Raw genomic sequence first — 20,240 nt, 5'->3', positions numbered from 1 at the left:
TCTGCCATTGTGCATCGAACACAGATGTTAAGTAACGTGTCTGTGGACCCAGTCACTGAGCTGGAAATGAGGTGCTGAAGCCAGGCTGACTTTAGTTTCCAAAGTGCACTAATAAGGTGAAGCTAACTAGAGATCTGTTTATATGAAAACCAGTGCATTTTTTTGGGTGCTTCAGATATTGATAAAAAAGTGCCATCTCTGTAAAAAACTATAAGCTAACATAGCACTACATCTCTGTCATCTACCTACTCCATAAATCTAGGGTCTGGTGTTACAATGCAGTTCCCCAAATACACAGAACTTTTGGTTTCAGTAACCTTGTTTATAATCAGGAAAGTTTTGTTTGTTTTAAATTCCACTGTGGGGGGTGGGAGTTCAAGCTGAAAGTGCAGGAAAACTCTCAGATGGACAGTTAAGAATTTTCCTGTAATCATTTAATCAAGTATTTCCTTATGTGTCCTTGACATGGGAGATAGAGGAATGTCCATCCGTACAGGGAGCTTCTGTTTTCATAAAGGGAAACAAACACAAACTTTAGATACAGAATATGATCTCCATGAAGGAGATACAAATACGGTATGCTCTGGCTAGAGTGGTCAGGGAAGATCTTCAGAAGGAGCAACATTTCCCATCAAGATTTAAGGCTTAAAAAAGGCAACCATGAAAGCCTGGTGGACATGCTGAACACAAGCAACAGCACATGCCTCCCGTGGGCATGAGCCTGACAAACCTGAGGCAGGAAGAGGCAGTGTGGCTATGGTGAATGAGAGGGGAAAGTGAAGAGTTGAAAAGATAGGCAATGTTTTTGGGTTACGGGGTGTCCTCTAAAAATCTATCTGGATATTAGGTTTCTATGTGAAAGTTAAACTCAGAGCTTACATTAAGACATTACCTGTATATGTGACTGTATTCAGTTCTAGGAATAGCCAGAATTTTTGAAGCTAACTTGGATCTGATCACAGGGAGATAGGACTGGAAAGTAATTAGGATTTAGCAAACTGAAACATAACTCTACCATCTGGGAAGAGACCAATTGGGAAAAATAGTCAGCACCAACCACATCAACAGAACTTAAAGGTAGAAGTTGTTAGAATCTATCTGACCTTGACCAGGCCAAAGATGTATCCAATGTAGCTGATAAGGCCCAGTCACTGTCCAAGTATTGTCCTGCAACGCTGGAATAAGGCAACAGCTTCCTCACAAATGGATCAACAAACCAGCCCTGGTCTGCTCTTATCCTATGTTCACCAAGCAATCTATACATTCAGTTTCCAGTAACCCAGACTCTGAGAATGAATACTCCAGCGAGGAGACAGGAATATACACTGGTCACTGCAAAAGAAAATCTTCTACGTAAAAATTAATATATTGATGTGTGGTTTACTCATTGTCTACCGTTGGTCTGCATGTGGATCAGTTACCCTGGGGCAATTAAAAAACAAGTTTTAATATTCATAAAGCTAATGATTACTAGCCCCTGGACCATGAAAGATCTACCAAATTTTTTTTTTAGAGATTTGAAAGAGAAAGAGAAAGAGAGCAAGGGAGAAGGAGCGAGAGCGCATGTATACAAGAGTACACACAAATGGGAGGGGCAGAGGAAGGAGAGAGAATCTGAAGCAGACTCTGCACTGAGCATTGAGCCCGACACGGGATTCGATCTCAAGACCCTGAGATTATGACCTGAACTGAAACCAGGAGTCCAACGCACAACCGACTTCACCACGCAGGCACCCCAATAATGCCATCTTTTGAGATGTTAGCTGTATTCAATTAATAATTGTTTTTAAACTGATAAAACTTTAATACAACTTTAATACCATTTTACCATGCTTACTCGGATTTGATGAATGGATTTGTATTTTTCTGGAACTGACAGTTCTCCAACAGACTTAATAATAGCTACTGCTTTGTTATCGTCTGAGGGATCCGAGCTGGTACTATAGGACCCATTTTCATCGCTGTCTGGCATCTCTTCCTCCTCTTCACTGTAACTTTCATCAGAATTCTCATTTAAAGGAGATTCTGAACTTTCTTCTTTTTTAGGCTCATCTAATTGAAAAAGTTCTGAAAGCATGTAATTGGCTGAAGCAATAATCTTAAAAAAAAAAAAAAGAAATACATGTGATTGTCATCAAAACTGAACAATCTGAAGTTGAAAAAATGTTACTACAGTACTAACAAATTTTAGGAGGTCGGCAAACAGGCTGTTTCCACACTGTAATACACACAGAACTGTTCTCAAGTCCAAGTTATCAATACTGTGAAGGTTCCCCTGAAAATCTTCATGGGTTCTTTCCTGCAATTATTCCATCCCCGGCCCTCTGTCTTAAAAAGAGGTGGCACCTGGAGGTACAAGTTTTCACAGGGAGTGTCATAACTAAAATATTTGCAAGACAACTCTCTATATTAACTGAGAAACCAGAATTTCTCTTCACAAGCTATAATTTACTAAGGGTTTGATAAGCAACTAATATTTACTACATGATCTTTGGTTCCGGGGGGGTGGGGAACTAGCTTAATGAAGAAAAGTCCATCCTGGCATCTCTTAAAATTAGCATTTACGTATTATATCATTATTTATTCTATTCTATTATCAGTAATTATTTTTTGACCACAGACATTTAATAGTTTTAAAACCCTTTTCTAACTTTCATGTAAACTATTCAATTTCTACCAACTGCCACTACCTCATAATCAGCAATTAGGTATTTAAATCAGAAATTATTTTGTTATTTTTCTTCAAAAAGAATTTTCTCATGGTTTGGGATCTAGGATAAACTTTTATATCCAACTGGATGTGGCTACAATTAAAATTAACTTGGATCTTAACAAATTTTAACTAATTTGGATCTTAACAAATTTTAACTAATTGGATCTTAACAAATTTTATACCTATGTTCCATGCTTTTCCTAATTCAAGTGGAACACAACCAACATTACACCAAAAAGTAGCTGTCAGGTTCAGACGACTGAGGGAAAGGGTGATGTAAAACTGTGGGGCACAGGACTGAAAGATTATTTTAAGAGATGCTTTATATACTGAGGTATGGAGTGTGAACTTTAGTTATACAACAAAGTGACAACAAGGCCCATTTGTGTAAATGGATCTTTTAAGAAATACTGTAAAATAGTTTTCCACCTTCTAGAAGTGCTAAGAGGAAAAAACAACACCATTGTTAAAATCACATGAGTTCTAAAATTATAAAACAGTGTTATCTGAGAGAAATGTAATGTCAGGCAGCCACATAAGAAATTTTAAATTTCTAGTGGCTAAAATATGGAAGGCAAAATCTGGCAAAATTAATTTTAATGTATTGGTTCAGTAACACAAAATATTACCATTTCAACATGCAATATGCACACCCAACCTTCAAAATCCATGTGTATTTTACACCTGAAGCACACCTCAATTCCGATTAAGCACATTGTGAGGGCTCAATAGCCACCAGTGATCACCGGCTAACGTAACGGAGAGGGCAGTTCAGACTATGAATTAAGAGGCTTTAAGTCTAGGCAACAATCTTTCAAAATGCTAGAATATTTTAATTTTTTCTATTTTTTCAGAATGCTAGAATATTTTTAAAGAGCATATAAATGTTAATCTTACTTGAGGATGTCTGCTTTTGTCCAACAACTTAACACAATTAAGAAGCAACGTTCTAATAGTCCCGTAGTGTTTCTTATTTTGATTCTTCTTCATCATCATGTTGCAAGCAACCCTAAAAAAAATGTTTATATCAACTTTACACCCCATTCCTCATTCTCTGCAAGACTCAAGTACAACCATGCCTTTCTTACCTTCCAATAAAATAAAGAATATAAGAAACAATACTGTATTTTAAAATATGGTATTTACTGCCCCCCTCCCAAGTTGACTTTGGTACAGCCTGTAAACATATGCACTATATACTTTGTTTCTTAAGCCACAAAAACCTAAGAGGTATTTAAAAGCTTTGACCTGGAATGTGTGGCTGTGCACTTTAAAATTTTCAATAAGACGACTTCTCCAAGCACTCACTTATATAAGAGAATAGCCACCGGCATCGTGAACGGGTTTTGGTACTTGTCTTCAGTTTCTTCACAAAGAGTAGTGAGGTCATAAAGCTTCACTATATCACTGCCACTTGCTGAAAAGGAAAACAAATTTTAGTTCATCAGGACCACTCCAATCAATTATTATAGTTTATTCAAGAAGGAATTTACCTTTAAACAACCAATAGGTATGTCCCTCTTTCGTACAGTTAGATTTTAGAAATGATAGAATATTCTGTGCAATGTCTTTTATGACTTTCGTAGAAAAGTTCGAGTTTTCCAAATTGGGAATCTCTTCGGTTTTTATCATTTCATACTTCTGTAAAACACAGAAAGAATGCAGCTTCAGAGAAAACCTAGGCAGCAACTCTTCTCTATTTTTTTTTTAAGATTTTATTTATTTTTTATTTATTTGGCAGACAGAGATCACAAGTAGGCAGAGAGCAGGCAGAGAGAGAGAGGAAGCAGGCTCCCTGCTAAGCAGAGAGCCCAATGTGGGGTTCGATCCCAAGACCCTGGGATCATGACTGAGCTGAAGGCATAGGCTTTAACGCAGGCGCCCCCCTTCTCTTATTAAGGAACCAAACATATAAACCCTACCATCAGAGATCTATGCAGCCCCAAAGAGCTTAAACCGCTGGTTTTCAATCTTTTTAGTGCTCCAACATTTCAAAGGAATCTGACCCACCTGTCAGCAATGCTGTCAGCTTACCACAGGAACAAGTCTCAAGAGAGAATCACCACCAATTTGGAATCACAAATTTAGGCACGATCCTGCTTCTGTTCTCATGTGGAACAGCTCATAGATACAATTCCTTCTGTTCTACCTGGTGGTTTTCACCTGGGAGGGTGGCAGATGAAGGCAGACTTCACCCAGCTGCTTTCCCCCAGACACTAGACTCACTGGGCACATCTCCCCAGTAGATACTACTCTTCCCTTGAGCTACGACTTGACTCCTTTCCAGAAACAGAACCAGGGACTGGAGGCAGCAACAAGAGTAGAGGCCACAGGGAAACCAATGCCACTACTTTTTTTTTCTCGTTTATCTTCTGTTCACACTTCCTTAAATGTCTCTTATCGCATTTTCTGAAAACTCTAAAAAACTCCAAGTGGATTGGAAAATAAGACCAAATAGTCTCCCCTAAGGTTGGTTTTCAACCTTATTGGTTCATAGAAAGCCCCGCATCTTAATTCCTTCCTTAAAACACTACTCTCCTGGATTTTATACTGCACTATTTCAGGTCCCCCTCCCCTTTCACCCACACGGGGAAAGGCTCCAACATTTGAGTTGAACAGATTTCCACAGTGATGGCATCCAATAGTACCCGGGGAGAGACGGCACTCAGGTTACTTCTCTATCCCCGTCTTCTCCAAAGCCTGCCGACATCAAAATGCTCACAGGGACATTTCAGTGCTTTCCTCAAATGGAACACGTGATGAAGACAGATCACCTTCCCTGCCTAAACCATTTCCAGGTCCCCATCTCAGGCAATGATACCATGGCTATTCTAGATCCTGAGCCCTGAAATTCCTTGTAATGCTACCACCCCCTCCGGCCACAGCCTCTCATTAAATGCTGCTGTTTAGGGTAATGGTACAAAAGTGTTTCCCAACTAACAGTGCAAATCAGAATCTACAAAGCCTTTTCCTTTTTAAATTTTCTTTGACCGATACACAGATCCCACCTATTCTGATATACTAGGAAGCCAAGCCAACTGTTTTTTTTAGAGAACAGGAGTGATTCTGATAAACACTGAAGGTTTAGAATCACTGGGTTGGAGTACAATGGTTAGAAGCACCGCCTCAGCGAGATACAGGTTCAAATACTGGCACCACCACTTATGAGCAACGTAGCCCTGATCTTCAAGCTGCCCTCTTTATCAAAAGGGAATACTGGTATTCCAGCAGCTAAGAAGATCAAGTAAGTAATGCATGTAAAGCACTTAGCAAAGTATCTGGAACAAAACAAGCACTCCATGAGCACTAGCTCCTCCTTCTTATCATTGTCAATTCTTAGTACTTTCTCTGCAGTTTAAGTCTGTCAAGTTATAAAAGTAGAGCAAGGCCCTCCCCAGGCTTTTTGTCTTAGAGACCTCCATGGCATCTCCAGGCTAAGACTCCAATACAGTGAATTTCACCTCCCAGATGTAAAGCCTTCACAGATTCCAGATGACCAACTGAACTAAGCCCACACTCCTTAGCTCAGCATCCTGGACTGAGCTATTGGACTCCATGAGCTATCCTGGACTCTGTATTATTTGACCTTGGCTTTTCTAATCTATTTGCTCTTCTGTCACATGAATCCCGTGTCCCTAGCTGCATTTGTTTTCAATCCCTTCATTTACTTACACTAGTCCTCTAACATTCATCTCTTGCTTTTGGAGAGGCTATCATTCAAGAGTCCATTGAGAGGCCGCTACTTCCTCAAGTCTCTACAGATTAAAACAGAAGTGATCGCACCTTCCCTGACCACCCAGATTTCCGTGGCTGTCCTGCCCTTCTAACAGATGGTCTCCTATCTTTCTCTTTGCACCATTATTGCCCACTAGTATTTTACTTTTCTGGGTAGTGACCAAACTTTATTCTTTGTTTTTCCCCAACACTTATAATGAAGATAAAGTGCCTCATGATTAAAACAAGCTCATTAACAATATGCTTTGCAAGCTATCGACTTCACACATTATTGTTATAGCCTTCCCCTAAGACTGCATATCCAGAGTAGATATTCCGATACTGAACAGACACCTCCACTGTAGAGATATTTTTAGGTAATTACTATGAATGCGTGGCATTAAAATCAAAGTTCTGTGGCTACAAATGTAGGTTGCAGTGTATTTATGACCTTCCTACAAATTACCTATATAACTACACTCCCGTAACATCTAGAATTCTGCTATCACCAACTCAAATGTGCAATCACTCAAATTTTCAGTTTATTCACAGCAATCTTCCTTGTTAAAAAGACAGCGTAGTCTTTAAGGGCCTTAAGAACTTTGGTGAGGTACTCTCTGCACTGAGTTTCATTTGGGAGAAAATTAGAAAAGTCACACCACAGCTTACTTACCTGTACAATTCCATTTACGTGAAAACACATCACAAGTTCTGGTACATTGCATATCAAGTTGTCCAACCAATAGTCAATCCCAGTTAGCACGTTAATTGGTTTGTTGTTGTCCCTAAAAATGCACATTTCCGGTGTTAGGCAGTTTAAGATGTTCCGCAATAAACCATCTGAGACTTATTTCCACCATTTGACCACTTTAACCTATACTCCCCAGGTGAAAAATGCCACACGCACTTTCTGATGAGATATGCTTATGTAACACACAGTTCACATGCTGTGTTCTCCACCATGTTTCCATAAGTTCTGCTTGAGTTTCTAACTGGACTCCACAGGAGTTCTCAGTAAGAGTAGAAGGAAGTGGGAAAGCAGATTACCGTGAGCCCACTGTCTGCTCCTCACACAACCGAAGGTGAAGGTCTGACCACATGTGATAATGCCCCCACTGGAGCCCCCACTGGCCCACTCATACCAACATGCACAGCTGCAGCACCAAAGCAGCAAGTGCTCACAGTCAGCTAACAGGAAGCTGGTAAACCATCCCCTTAACTAATTAAATTCTATTATATTCTCACACATTGTGAATTCTGACACAAGATTAAGCCAGTGCAACAGATCTCTGACTCCATTCATTAAGGGCCTGAATGAAAACCCTACCTCAGGGCTTTCAGCATTTGCTGATAATAGCCCCTTCCTCACTCCTGCATGGATTTCAATTCATGGGGCAAGGAGAAAGGTGAAAAACCCAGGTGATGATTAACAGATTAAGTGAAAGCAGATAAAACACTGACTCTAAAGAAATACCATTCTGGTTTACCTGAGACGTAAGCTGACTGCTGGATACCTGCCTCCTCCAAATATAGGCATGTTGGAGCCAACTAACATATGTATATCTTCAAATGTCCATAAGATATTCCGAACAAAATCATTTTTAAGACCCTTGGATTAAAAATAAAATAAGAGAGGTTACTATGTAATATACAGGAGATCCATAATTTCCCCCCATGATTCACAAAAATTCTAGAAAAAGGAAAGGCAAAGAAGACATAGTAAATTAAGGTCACAGAGCTATAAGATCACAGAGATGTTTAGAAAGTGATTTTCAGGATCAAGTGGACTTATTTTCCCTACAAGTCCTAGCTTTTAAATGACAAAGAAGTCTGGGGATCAGGTGTCCCAATTTGGACACCACAGAAAGCGTACCTGACTGTTCTCCCCGTCATTGAATAAAGTAGTCAGGTTTTGTTCTTTGGGTGCTGAGGCCACATGCCCCAGTATGTATGAGGGTTCAAGAGGCTCACTTCCCTGTGAAAAGTGCAAGGATAAGGAGTGACTCTGCTGCCGTAATTTCTCACAAATGGCCTGCTTTTCTAGTATCCCCTAAACATTCAAAGCATAAACCTCAAATCTACTTTCGTGAATAGAGGGCTAATGTGCAAATCATGAATGCTCATCACCATGTGGCTTACTTCAGCTCTTAATTATCATAGCTATTCTAATAAGCTAATCACATTTAGATCTTACTCAAATAAAAAAGATTAAAGATTTTATTTTTAAGCTTTCAAAGTCTTGATTTTTTTTTTTTCTTTTTTGGTTAAATCTGAATACCACTGCTATTTCAGCCCATGCCATCTCTACTGAATTAAAAAATTTCTAAGACATCTCAGGCATATTTTTATTTTCCCTATATTTTTAAAAAGACTATTTTAAAGTACTCTCTACACCCAACATGGGGCTCGAATTTTCAAACCCAAGATCAAAAGTCACACACTCTACTGACTGAGCCAGCTGGGCACCCCCTGCCGTATTATTTTTGAGACATCGGTCATTAGAGCAGCCCCGTGGTCTGCCATTGTCCGACATGGGCTTCACAGAACACTAGTCCTTGGGGTACTCGGTGAAGACCTTCCAGAGGAAGTTTTGAAACCCTCTGTTCACTACAGGCTTGCTTTTGGACAGTAACAATGCTTATTACATTTTTTAAAAAGCCTCTAAAAGGTTTTGTAAGAGAAAGATCAACTTCTCCTCTGTAAAATCCAATGATCTCAAATTTATTTAATCTCAGAACACGTTTTATCCTTAATACATTCTGTGGAATATATTCTAGAAAGCACTTGAGGGGCGCCTGGGTGGCTCAGTAGATTAAGCCACTGCCTTCGGCTCAGGTCATGATCTCAGGGTCCTGGGATTGAGCCCCACATCGGGCTCTTTGATCAGCGGGGAGCCTGCTTCTCTCTCTCTCTCTCTGCCTGTCTCTCTGCCTACTTGTGATCTCTCTCTGTGAAATAAATAAATAAAATATTTTAAATAAAAAAAAAAAAAAAAAAAAAAAAAGAAAGCACTTGAGGAGGGGAACCTTTGACAATGGGTAAACTCAGTCAGTGTACCACTCAAATTTCCAACCATCAGAGACAGTTGCCTTAAGAAACATCACTTTATGCTGTGAAGTGCGTAAACCTGGCGATTCACAGACTTGTACCCCTGGGGCTAATAATACACTAGATGTTTATTTTTTAAAAATTATTTAAAAAAAAAAAAAGAAACATCACTTTAAACTTTTAATCCCAAGATCAGTATGTGCGTGTGCACATGTGCACAGCTAATTCCATCCATCTCTTACTTCCCAACCTCTGCTCTGCACATGCTAACAGGCTCAGCCCCTGCCTGGGAAGTGAGCAGGTCAGCTGCAAGTACAGTGGGGATGGGGGTGGCGGGAGATCTCCAGTGCTTTTGCTGTTTTGTAGTCTCCTTAAAGAGTCCCACTAGAAAGCCAAGCTTTTTTATTTCTTTGTACAGACAAGGTATCAACCTGTGGACCAAATCCCCAAACTGTATTTGTGAGGTAGCAGCTTTAGCGAGTCTGGGCTCTGGGTTACAATGTTCTCAATACAAGTCCGGCTCCAAAGCCAACCACAGACATCTACAGAAACTCTGTTGCTGCTTAACACAGGTCTCAAACCAGCAAGGTTAGTTTTGGGAATAAGAATTCATGAGGTAACAGAGTGCACAATAATCTCCAAATCTGAAATGCAGGCAGTACAATGTTACAGAAAATACTCCGTCAAAGAAGATTTCTTTTTACGGCAGGCTAGCTCTGCTTAGGACCATACCATCGCTCTGACAAGCCTACTGCTTACAAGGCCGTTCTAGACATGTGGGAGTGCATGGATGCAGTGGAGTACTGTGTCAGAACAGGGCCCTAAAGTCCGGAAGCTCAGGGTGTAAATCCTCAGATCTCCCCAGTGGTGGGACCATGAGCAAACCTCTACTCTTTGTGAACTTCAGTTTACTGACTTATACAATGGTACTGAATACATATACAGCCCCAAGGAGGAAAACAAATGTATACATACACATATACACATACACGGCTTAAAGTACGTGGCATAAAAGGCATTAAATAGACACCAGCTTACTTCCTCTGCATACAATTCTACAGATTCGCAAAAGCCTCCGTGCTTTTTCATACTAAGCACTAAACAGGGTAGGAACAGAATAATAAGGCTGCAAGATGAGCAGAGAGGTGGCAGGAGATTCGTATTTCTGTTATGTGGTCTTTTTGTAATACGTGGGTTTTGAAGTCAAGGAATACTAAATAAATTTTTAAAAACGCCATTAATGCAATATAATCACATACAGGGAAGTGCATAAAATGAATCATACACAGCAAAATGACTAATTACAAAGCAAATTATCCATGTGATCATCACCCCGGTCACGACACTGGACCCTGCTAGCACCCAGCACCCATGCCCCTTCGTATTCTCACAGCACCCACCCCTCCTGGAGGTGAGCACTATGTGAACCTGCGTGGTAATTACTTCCTTCTTTTTCACTACAGCTTTCTTAACTTGGGAAAAAATTAAACTCATTATATAGCTTAATGAGCTTTCTCTATCTCAAAACCTACTAAAACTAAAATCAAGTTAAATGCATTTGCCTCCTATAACCCTAGTTTGTGAGGACAGCAACAATCTGGACAAATAATGTTCAATATGTGAGAACACACAGCTACAGGAAAAACACAATTAACCAAAGATCTTATTTTTAACTTCGACTCTGTCAATATGTTTTCCTAAAAACAGATATGCATAAATTTACATAGACTCAGTTACTTTACTCTTTGATAGACAAAGTAAAGACAAAAACTAAACAAGAAATAAGAAAAAGACCAAGAATACAACAGACAAAACAGATATACTACTCTTTCTTCCTTTCTAAAAACTTTACAATATTAATGTGGGTTAAGTCTCAGGAACTTCATCCAGAAAATCTTAAGGGCAATTTTAGGCTTAACAATCAAAAAATTAAGGTAAGAAGGTCAGTATTACGTTACAAACAGGCCTGTGAGTCTCAGTATTTGATAGGCATTCACTGTAAGTCTAAAGCTTAAAATAGTTTCTATCACTGTATTATATAATAGTCTTATGACTTTAAGGAAATAATCAGCATTGATAAGAGGCATTAAATAGACACTAGCTTATTAAAAAGACACCATAGACCTGGTTAATGACACCTATTAAACAGACATCATAGACCAATGTGTTTACATTGGTAAGCTATTTTGAATGCCAGTAAAAATCTCTAAATACTCCAAATTAATTTTAAAAACATTATCTAGCTATTCATAATATTTTCTACAAATCCTATTTTGAAAATTTTTAATAACGGATTTTTTACTCGTAATCTTCCATTTTTAACAACAAGATCACTTGTTTTGTCTTCTTAAAGGAGTTTACTGAATTAACATCTAAGTACTAACTAACCTGACTGGAAGCACTGGGGTCTTCAGAAACTGAAGAAGGCATTTCAAAGGGGGCAGGCCAAGAAGCCCCGTCCGAATCATTTGTCTGATCTGAACTGGATGATTCCTGCTGTTCTGCAGCAGATGGGACGGGCTGAGCGGCTCCATCACCATTGATACTGGCCAAACCAGAAATAAAAACATCACATTGTTACTAAAGTTAACTTTATGTGACAGTCTTCCAGTTTTTTAAAACTAAATTCCATATCAACTATAAATCTTACTTTAAAAAGGAATAGAAGACACTGAAATATCAATAGTTACACAACTTACTTTTATTAGCTTAAATTTCAATTTCAGAATAGAATTTCATCTTCCTAAAGATAAAAAATAAACAAGTAGCCAAGTACCTGTAATATAAAAACTTGGAAAGAATAGCTTTCTGATACCAGTGTTCTTTGCTTTTCTTCTTCCTCTGCCACTTCTGGTCAATGAGTCTTTGATAAAACTCTTTCAGCCATGTCCAATCACCAGTCTGAGTAACAAAAGAAAATGATAAATACAACAAACCTGTAATCAAAACATTTGTTACCCTCTCCTCTTTTACAAAAAATGCTCTATTTTTAAAATACTATTTCATAAACACATTCTCAAAACACTATCATTCTTGACTTAATCCCTTTCACCTCTTTGGGGAAATCTGTCTTCCTCTTCTCCTTGAGCCAGGCTAAGAGAAGTGGTTTTTCTTTCTAACATGTTCCTTGGCACCTGGAAGAAGCCCCAATATGCATATCATATTGAAATTATCTGTGTGTGTTTATAACGCCAAAACTATAAGCTGCCAGGAAAGAAGGACTTGTGATTTACTCATTGTCACATCCCAAGAGCTTGACCAGTGACAAGCATACATACACTCTGACCTGCCAACACTCCCCAGTGAGAGTACAGAAATGGAGAGTAAGCCTTGAGACACTGAAACTTTGTTGTTAACACTTTTCAAAAAGTATCCATCACCAACACACGGTGGGGAGGGGAGTGGGGAAATCATTTACCAAAATCCAGTTTGAGAAGTTCTGCTTTAAGTGAACCAATTAATACTAATAACCATGTGTTCACAAAAATTATTTCTAACATCTTTCACATTTTCTGGCAGTTATGTTTCAAGAGAATCTTTTCAATGGAGACGCCGAAGAATTTTTCAAAAAAGTCAGCAATCCCCTAAAATTTCTGATTTTTCACAACTTTCTCCATTGGTTTCATCCTTTTCTTTGCAAGAATCCTGGCTGTTGGTTATAAATAAGTTTCTTCCCTACTCACTCTGTTTTCTATTTTTTTTTTTTTAATTAAAACTTCTTTATATTCCCAAACCATCTAATTTCTCAGTTGCTGAACTGCTGAACCACGTTTCCGCTTCAGTCTTTCTTTGAAATGATATTTCTAGTCCCCTTAAGTTGTTAAAATAGTGCTTAAATGGTTGTTTTTCCACCAAAAGTTATTACCTGAGATGATCTCATGAAGAGTTCCTGAATGTCTAACTCATCGAGTAAGAGAGTCCTTCCTATGCGGTGGACGGCCATGCTTACATGGGACTTGCTGTAGGGAATCTTCAGGAGCTTTTTTATGTTCTTTAAAAAATTAAGAGGAAAACCAGTTTAAAAAGACCTTTTTAGTGTGACCTGAACTCTTTCAAATTTTAACTTCATTCAATTTTAAAGCGTAAGAAACTTTATTTTCCTAAGGTTATATAAACTACAGTACACAAAGAGCTAAACACAAACACATGGAAAACAAAACTTTAAAAACCAGAATCACCTACACTTTAGCAGTCATCCTATTTTAATGTAAATAAACTTTTGCACTGACCCAGGCTTTTAGCATATCAGATATCTAAAACTGACCAACTAAGGAGCAATAGATTTTGCCTTAAGTATCATTTCTAATTCTCAACTGGTAACAATATATAAATCATCCCAAACCTTTCAATGACTTGTAATTGCTATTATTAAAAAACAACCACCAATATTAATTACTATCACTGCCTGTGTTTTGGGTGTCACTCCTTCCTTTTTGAAAGGAGATGTGGAAGAGTGTTACTTTATAGTACAAAAGGTATTCGATAATCAGACAGTTGTATCTTATTTCATCAGCAATTTTTCAAGACTACAGAACAGAGAATGTTATAAATCCCTAACATAAACACCCCAATTACATTCTCCAATAAGCACACTTACTTCAGAGTCAGAGACAACGTCCACATCGTTTCCCACAGAATCAATAAAGTCGTATGCCATACCAAAGCTAATGAAGGGAACAAAGGTCACAAAGGTCATGCTCATAATGAAACAAGTAGAGTTTATGAATACACTATTCCATCACCTCCAGGATACCCATTTTCCACATTCTTACATCTCTGCAATCAATGTGCCTATCAATAGAGTTGAATTTTTTCCTTCTTCATAGTACAAAGATTTAAATCAATCACATCTTTAATTTGATAAAACACAGTAATAATCATTAGACGCAATTAATAGGAAGCATCTAGAATTTAAAAATTAACAATTACTTTTTTTTGTAATTACAAATCCCCAAAAAAAAACCTCCAAGAGAAACCAGTTTAAGATATTGTACTTTTTAGGTGAAGAGATAAGAAAAATATAAGCAGAAACATTTATAAGGATTTTAGTCTCTAGGACTGTGTTGCTAGTTCATATACTACACTTTTAGGGAAAAAAAAGAATATGACCTCAATTCAGTCCAAAGGAAAAAAGAAAAAAAATGTTGTGTCAGGTGCCACGTGAGGCATGTCTACAATCTCTAAGCCTGAAAAGCGGCTGATGTCACCATTTTCCAGTCAGTAAATGGCAGAGGATCAGAACACTTACCTAGGACTGCCTCACTTCAAAGCATGCTCTGATGACTGACCATGCAGGCTAAGCAAGTTACTTAGCCTTTCTAAGTCTCAGTTCTCCCACGTGGAAAATTAGTTAACAGAACCTAACTCAAAGGGTTGTTGTGAGAAGTCAATGAGATAAACATATAAAGTACTTGGCACATGTTTGCACACGGTCAATGTAACTAAAATTTAAATGACTTTATAATACTTAATTTAGTTGACTGATAACTGATTAAGCCATTCTTCTAAAAGAAAATATCTGGACTATCTCCAACTTTTTGCTAGTATAACTAATGCTACAAACAACATTATGCAAATATAATTTTTCCCTTTGGAAGCATTAGGAGAATTTCTAAGCTACTAACTCATTAGCTTTTAACGTATTTATGGCTCTTGCTAGGTTATGTGGACATATTTTAGGTTCGGTCATACAGAGGGAAAAAAAGAGTATCCTACACATTAAATTGTCTACAAGATTATGAATGTTAGTATATGTTTCTCTGTAAGAACCCAGGCCACTCTCTCACACTTAAATACCACCAGCAGAACTTCCAGCAAGTGTCAGAGTCAAGGGTGGTGTAAGTCACTGAAAAATGTTCGGTTTCTGCATCAGGCTTTTTCAGATGAAATCGTCCACCACCATTTAATGAAAAACTCTACAGGGCAGATTCCACAGTGTTAAGGTTCTCCTCCTCCTGTGCCACCCGGATTCTTTGTATTTGTATACTCAAAAGGTACCCTGATTGGCTAAAAATAAAACAGCTGATTGAATTTAAATGGTCAAAACTCAGCTTTGTTAATAAACAGGCTGCAGACCTAAAAGAAGCACACGCACCTACGTCTTCACATGAGAACACAATCCCACTGTGGGGGGAAGGGACTTTGAAAGTCAACCTTTTTCTCAAGAGAAATCTCACCAAGACGGTGAGCATTACAACTTAAACCGAAAAAGCAAACATCAGAGTCTGGGGGCTGGCCGGGAGGCTGTTGCGAGTCAGGAAAAAATGTCACTGATGGGTGTTTACCTTGAAAATGGCTTGCTCTTCTTACTATTGCCAAGAATGGTAGTTCCTGCCGGCCCTAGTTTGGCACTCTCTCTTAACCAGTTGGCAGGTGGGAGTTTCAAGTCTGTTTTCTCTTCAAGGCGTGCAAATGCTGTTCGAGGAGGGGCAGAAGAGTATTTCACCACAGCTCGGCTCTTCACTTCATTGCCTCCAAGAAATAAAGCTGACCCCTAATTAACACATTGAACGAAACTTTAATAACACTGCTAGAAATTTAAAATACCACCTTTATAAAAAGAAAAAAAAACTCACCAAGAATATATGCCACACCCTTCCAATAGCAATAAACGCAAACATATACTGTCACATTTACTTAGCTCTTTTTCACACAATTTCAAAGAAAAACACGAGTCAGGAAGCACAATGTTTATGGTGATCAGCTAAGACAGTGGACAAGCAAAAGCCAAGGACAGTCAATAGAATCCCCAAATGCAAAATTTGGTAAAAGCCTCTGTTTGTTATTAAAGATGAACTATTTTAATTTCAGTAACATATCATTTAGAATGTCTTTTGTGGTAGGATATCTGCGGCGTTTTTGTTTTTAAGCAACCTCTACGCCCAACGTGCAGCTTGAACTCACGACCAAGAATCCCTCGTTCCACTAACTCAGCCAGCCAGGCGCCCCTCGGGCTTTCCGGTTTTCAAGCAAACGTTGAGGAGTTGGTTCGCTAGGTCATTACACACTCGGAGCCTCTGCCTTCACAGGAAGGCGCTGGAGGCGCCTCACACTCCTCACCTGCACACCCCCGAGCAAGCTCAGCTCAGCGTGCGAGTTCACGATCTCAGCCTTCCCCTCAGTCCCTTCTCGGCCGGGCAAATACTATGAATCCTTCAAGGGTTACCTCGACCCCGTTTCGCGGGGCGCCCCCCGGCACCCGCTCTTTTCCCCGCAGCTCTGCACGACTGTGCCACACCGTGGAGCCACGCATTCCCACTCCTTGACGGCCGCTCGCCGGTTATAACCGAATGGGAAGCCAGAACTGCTTTTGATACGAGTGACTTGGATGCAAATACCCGAGCGCCAGGTCACAGACACGGCGGCTTCCACTCCGGCTGGCGGACTGTCCGGGAGACGCGCACAAGGCACCAGCAGCCACCGGGAACCGTAACATGCCCCCCTCGCCGAGCGGGCCCGCAGCCCCCGGAGCCCTGCAGGTCCAGCCCCGGGACCGACACACCTGTGCAGAAGGTTCCTCGGATTCTCCCTGGGACAGGAGGCTGAGCCCTTCCCGAGCAGCGGCCCCGGCCGGCGGAGACTCCGCTCCACCCTCCTTGGAGTCCCCCATCACCTCGGCCCAGGGCAGACGAGGCGGAACGGGATCCGAGGAGGCGCGACAGAAACCGGGCCCAGCGGCGCCGCAGCACGGCGAAGCAAGCGCCAGAGACGCCCCCGCTCACTGAGCTTCCGGTCTATGACCGGAAGGAGTGGCGGTGACGCGCTCAAATCTCGCGATCTTTGTGCCAGAGGCCCGGCCCCGACTTCCCCGGTGGAAGCCACCTTCGCGGCGGTGGCAGGAGGTGTAGTGCGCCTGCGCCTGCGCCTGACGGAGGCTCCTCAGGGGACCACGTCTCGCGGTAGCTGATTCCCAGGCTCCACCCCTTGCACGCCTCCAGCCTTTGTTGGCAAACAGTTCTGGCGACCCGGGCTCGGGGGCGTCTGTTTCCGCGAGGTTGTCGCAGCGCGGGGCGGGGGAAGCACCGCGCGCAGTCCTGTAACCAGCCGTTCCAGTTAAATAAAGTAGCGAGGTGTGAGCGCTCCTGCCTCCGCAGCCTTCAGTGCCCCCACCGGCTTACAGACGGGCTCACAGCCCCAGGAAGGGAGAGATCAGGGGCGCAGGTGAGGGGCAGTGCAGGCTCCGGCGCGCCCCGGCTTGGCGTCCTGCTCGCGCGTCACAATGCGGGTTTGGGCCCGTGGCCCCGAGGGTCGGACTGGCGGCCTTCCGCCTTTACGGAACCGACGCGTTTCGAAGGCGGTCGCACCTCCACGGGGTTTTTCCAGGTGCCGCGCTTGCCTAGCGACTCGGGAAGCACGGGCGGAAAGCCTGCCAACTTGTCCGGCCCCAGGGAGCTAGCAAAGGGCTCTCAGGGTGGTCCTGGGGCTTGTCCGGCGTTGACGCGCGCAGGAGACACCTGAGATCTAGTGGACTTGCAGATTCTGACTCAGTAGGTCTGGGATGGACCTGAGATTCTGCATTTCCAACAGACTTCCAGGAGATGATGCCAGTGCCTACAGTAGTAAGGACGTAGAGGAACAGCCAGCGCCCTGTGCAAGCTTGGGAGACGCTAGGATCTCTTCTGCTCAGAATCCGCATCTACTGCCATATCAAGCATAAATGCAGCCACATGCTTCATAAAAAGTTGCTTAGTTTTGTGGCAAAACATTGGAAACTTTTTGAAAAATTAATTTTGCCTTGCAGTATTTGGCTATCTCAACTTGTAACTTATATTGGGCTCTGATAACTGTGTGCATAGTCACACGTCCTTGTGACTGAGGAAGCTCAATTTGCAATTTGTTTTCAAATGTACGGAAACATTCTTATAAGTTATATTTAACAGTGAATTATACATAATAGTACATTTTGTAGACACTTCAACAAGTATTGATTTTGATTTTTTTTAATATTTTGTAAAGCCTTTTTTTGCAGGGCAATACATGTAATTGTATTAAAAAAATGGAACACAAATTATCTAGCATTAGGAAGATGATTAAGTCTTTTTTGGTACAGAATACCTTTTTTTTTTCTTTAAAGATGTTATTTATTTGACAGAGAGAGATCACAAGTAGGCAGAGACGGGGAGGAAACAGGCTCCCTGCTGAGCAGAGAGCCCAACATGGAGCTAGATCCCAGGACCCTGGGATCATGACCTAAGCGGAAGGCAGAGGCTTTAACCCGCTGAGCTACCCAGGCGCCCCTGGTATAAAATACCATTAACTTGTGCAACTATTAACTTCTTTTTCAGAAATGTTCAAGAACATTTCAATTGTACATATGGTGTTAAATGATAAAAATTTAAAAAGCAAATATGTATTATGATCCTAATTTTTAAAGCGTATCTTTTGCCTGTGTCCATAAAAAGCCTCTGAGTGGTAAGATGAAGTGACTTAAAATTAATTCTTTATAGTTTATTTTTCCATTTTTCTTTCTGATTATGCATTGTTTTATCATAAAACATAATTTTTATTAAACTTATAATTTTTTGTAAGAAGGGATTTTCTGAGGTATCAGTAATTCACATTTTCAGGACTCAAATATGTTTCAGGCTTCCCGAGAAGCAGGTTCCTGAACCCTTGGTGATGTTGCTTAGGGGGAAAATGTGCCGGAAATGGTCTGTGAAAAGGCAGAGAGGGGGTGCCTAGGTGGCTCAGTTGGTGAAGCATCTGACTCTTGATTTCAGTGGCTCAGGTCATGATCTCAGGATTGTGATCTCAAGCCCCGTGTAGAATTCCTCATTCAGCATGGAGTCTGCTTGAGAGTCCCTCTCCCCTCTGCTCCTTTCCCCCAACACTCACATTTTCTCTCTCTCTCAAATAATATTTTAAAAAGAAGAAAAAGAAAGAACGAACGAAAAGGCAGAGAGGAATGAAACAGAGCCAGAAATTTAGCTCTGAAAAAGCAGGTCAGCTACAAAAAGGGTCCTGGGGCAGAGAGGGTCTTCAGGGTAGGGGGGTTACCAATGAGTGCCAGGACCTGAGGGAAGACTGGTTTTCCTGAGGCCGCTCCCAGAACTAGAACCAGCAAAGTGTAGACAGTAATGGAGGGGGATTCCTGAAGGCAAGAAAAACTGGGTACATCTGAGTTATAGAGAGTTGATCCATTCTTCTAGCTAAGTGCTTGTTAATTGCTCTCTTTTCTTCCGTACAAACACTTTTAAGTGCTCTGTGTGTGTTGTGTGTGTGTGAGAGAGAGAGAGAGAGAAAGAGAGATCGTGAGTTATCATTGTTTCTGATGTAAGTGATTGAAATTTAATGTTGTGGGTAACATGGATCCTTACTTTCAGAATTTCACATTTTAAGAAGCTTATGTTTCTTTTTGTATGGTATTTATGTCTGCCTTCTTCCTCCTTCCCTGTCCCGCAACTTCTGTCCAGCTCAGGATGTGCTCATCACCTAGGGCCTGCTCTGCTTTGTTGGTAGGTGTCCGTTCCTATAGCCAATCAGCACTCTTGGGTGTTTACCGGGCTCCCCAGCACCTGATGTTTTCACCACTTAGGAAATGTTTGTTGAATGAATCAACGGCTTACAGTTTTCTGCTTCAGCGGGTTGTTCCAGCAGTCTGTATTTCTGGTGTTTCCCCAGGCTTAGGACATCTTTCCCTTCCTCACCTGGTTTATTCCTCAAGACTCATCTCAGATATCGTCCCTAATAAGTCTCTCCTGACACCTCCCCCTCCTTAACCCTTAGGGTCCCTTACTTTGTTCCCAAAGTTTGTATGTCGCTTTAC

The 20,240-nt window shown here is 40.9% G+C and overlaps 1 protein-coding gene across 4 annotated transcripts in view; it reads right to left on the bottom strand.

Moving 5' to 3' along the window:
* EDRF1 (erythroid differentiation regulatory factor 1) overlaps nucleotides 1-17,183 on the bottom strand; it is a 42,448-nt gene extending 25,265 nt beyond the window's left edge. For 3 of the 4 annotated variants that reach the window (XM_044240710.1, XM_044240712.1, XM_044240714.1), the window contains exons 1-13: nucleotides 16,977-17,183; nucleotides 15,760-15,968; nucleotides 14,073-14,139; nucleotides 13,341-13,466; nucleotides 12,252-12,376; nucleotides 11,864-12,020; nucleotides 8,301-8,402; nucleotides 7,915-8,036; nucleotides 7,101-7,212; nucleotides 4,207-4,354; nucleotides 4,022-4,130; nucleotides 3,611-3,722; nucleotides 1,838-2,098 (exon numbers count right to left, since the gene is read on the bottom strand). In XM_044240710.1, the coding sequence (XP_044096645.1) occupies nucleotides 1,838-2,098; nucleotides 3,611-3,722; nucleotides 4,022-4,130; nucleotides 4,207-4,354; nucleotides 7,101-7,212; nucleotides 7,915-8,036; nucleotides 8,301-8,402; nucleotides 11,864-12,020; nucleotides 12,252-12,376; nucleotides 13,341-13,466; nucleotides 14,073-14,139; nucleotides 15,760-15,968; nucleotides 16,977-17,084 (1,758 nt within the window). In that variant the 5' untranslated portion in view covers nucleotides 17,085-17,183. The remainder of the gene's footprint in view (nucleotides 1-1,837; nucleotides 2,099-3,610; nucleotides 3,723-4,021; nucleotides 4,131-4,206; nucleotides 4,355-7,100; nucleotides 7,213-7,914; nucleotides 8,037-8,300; nucleotides 8,403-11,863; nucleotides 12,021-12,251; nucleotides 12,377-13,340; nucleotides 13,467-14,072; nucleotides 14,140-15,759; nucleotides 15,969-16,976) is intronic. The other variant, XM_044240713.1, reaches the window with a different exon arrangement.
* Nucleotides 17,184-20,240: the final 3,057 nt, after the last annotated feature.

This window comes from Neovison vison, chromosome 2, assembly GCF_020171115.1.
Source record: "Neovison vison isolate M4711 chromosome 2, ASM_NN_V1, whole genome shotgun sequence".
In the NCBI taxonomy this organism is placed as follows: Eukaryota; Metazoa; Chordata; class Mammalia; order Carnivora; family Mustelidae; genus Neogale; species Neogale vison.
This window is presented reverse-complemented; position numbering and strand designations above follow the sequence as displayed.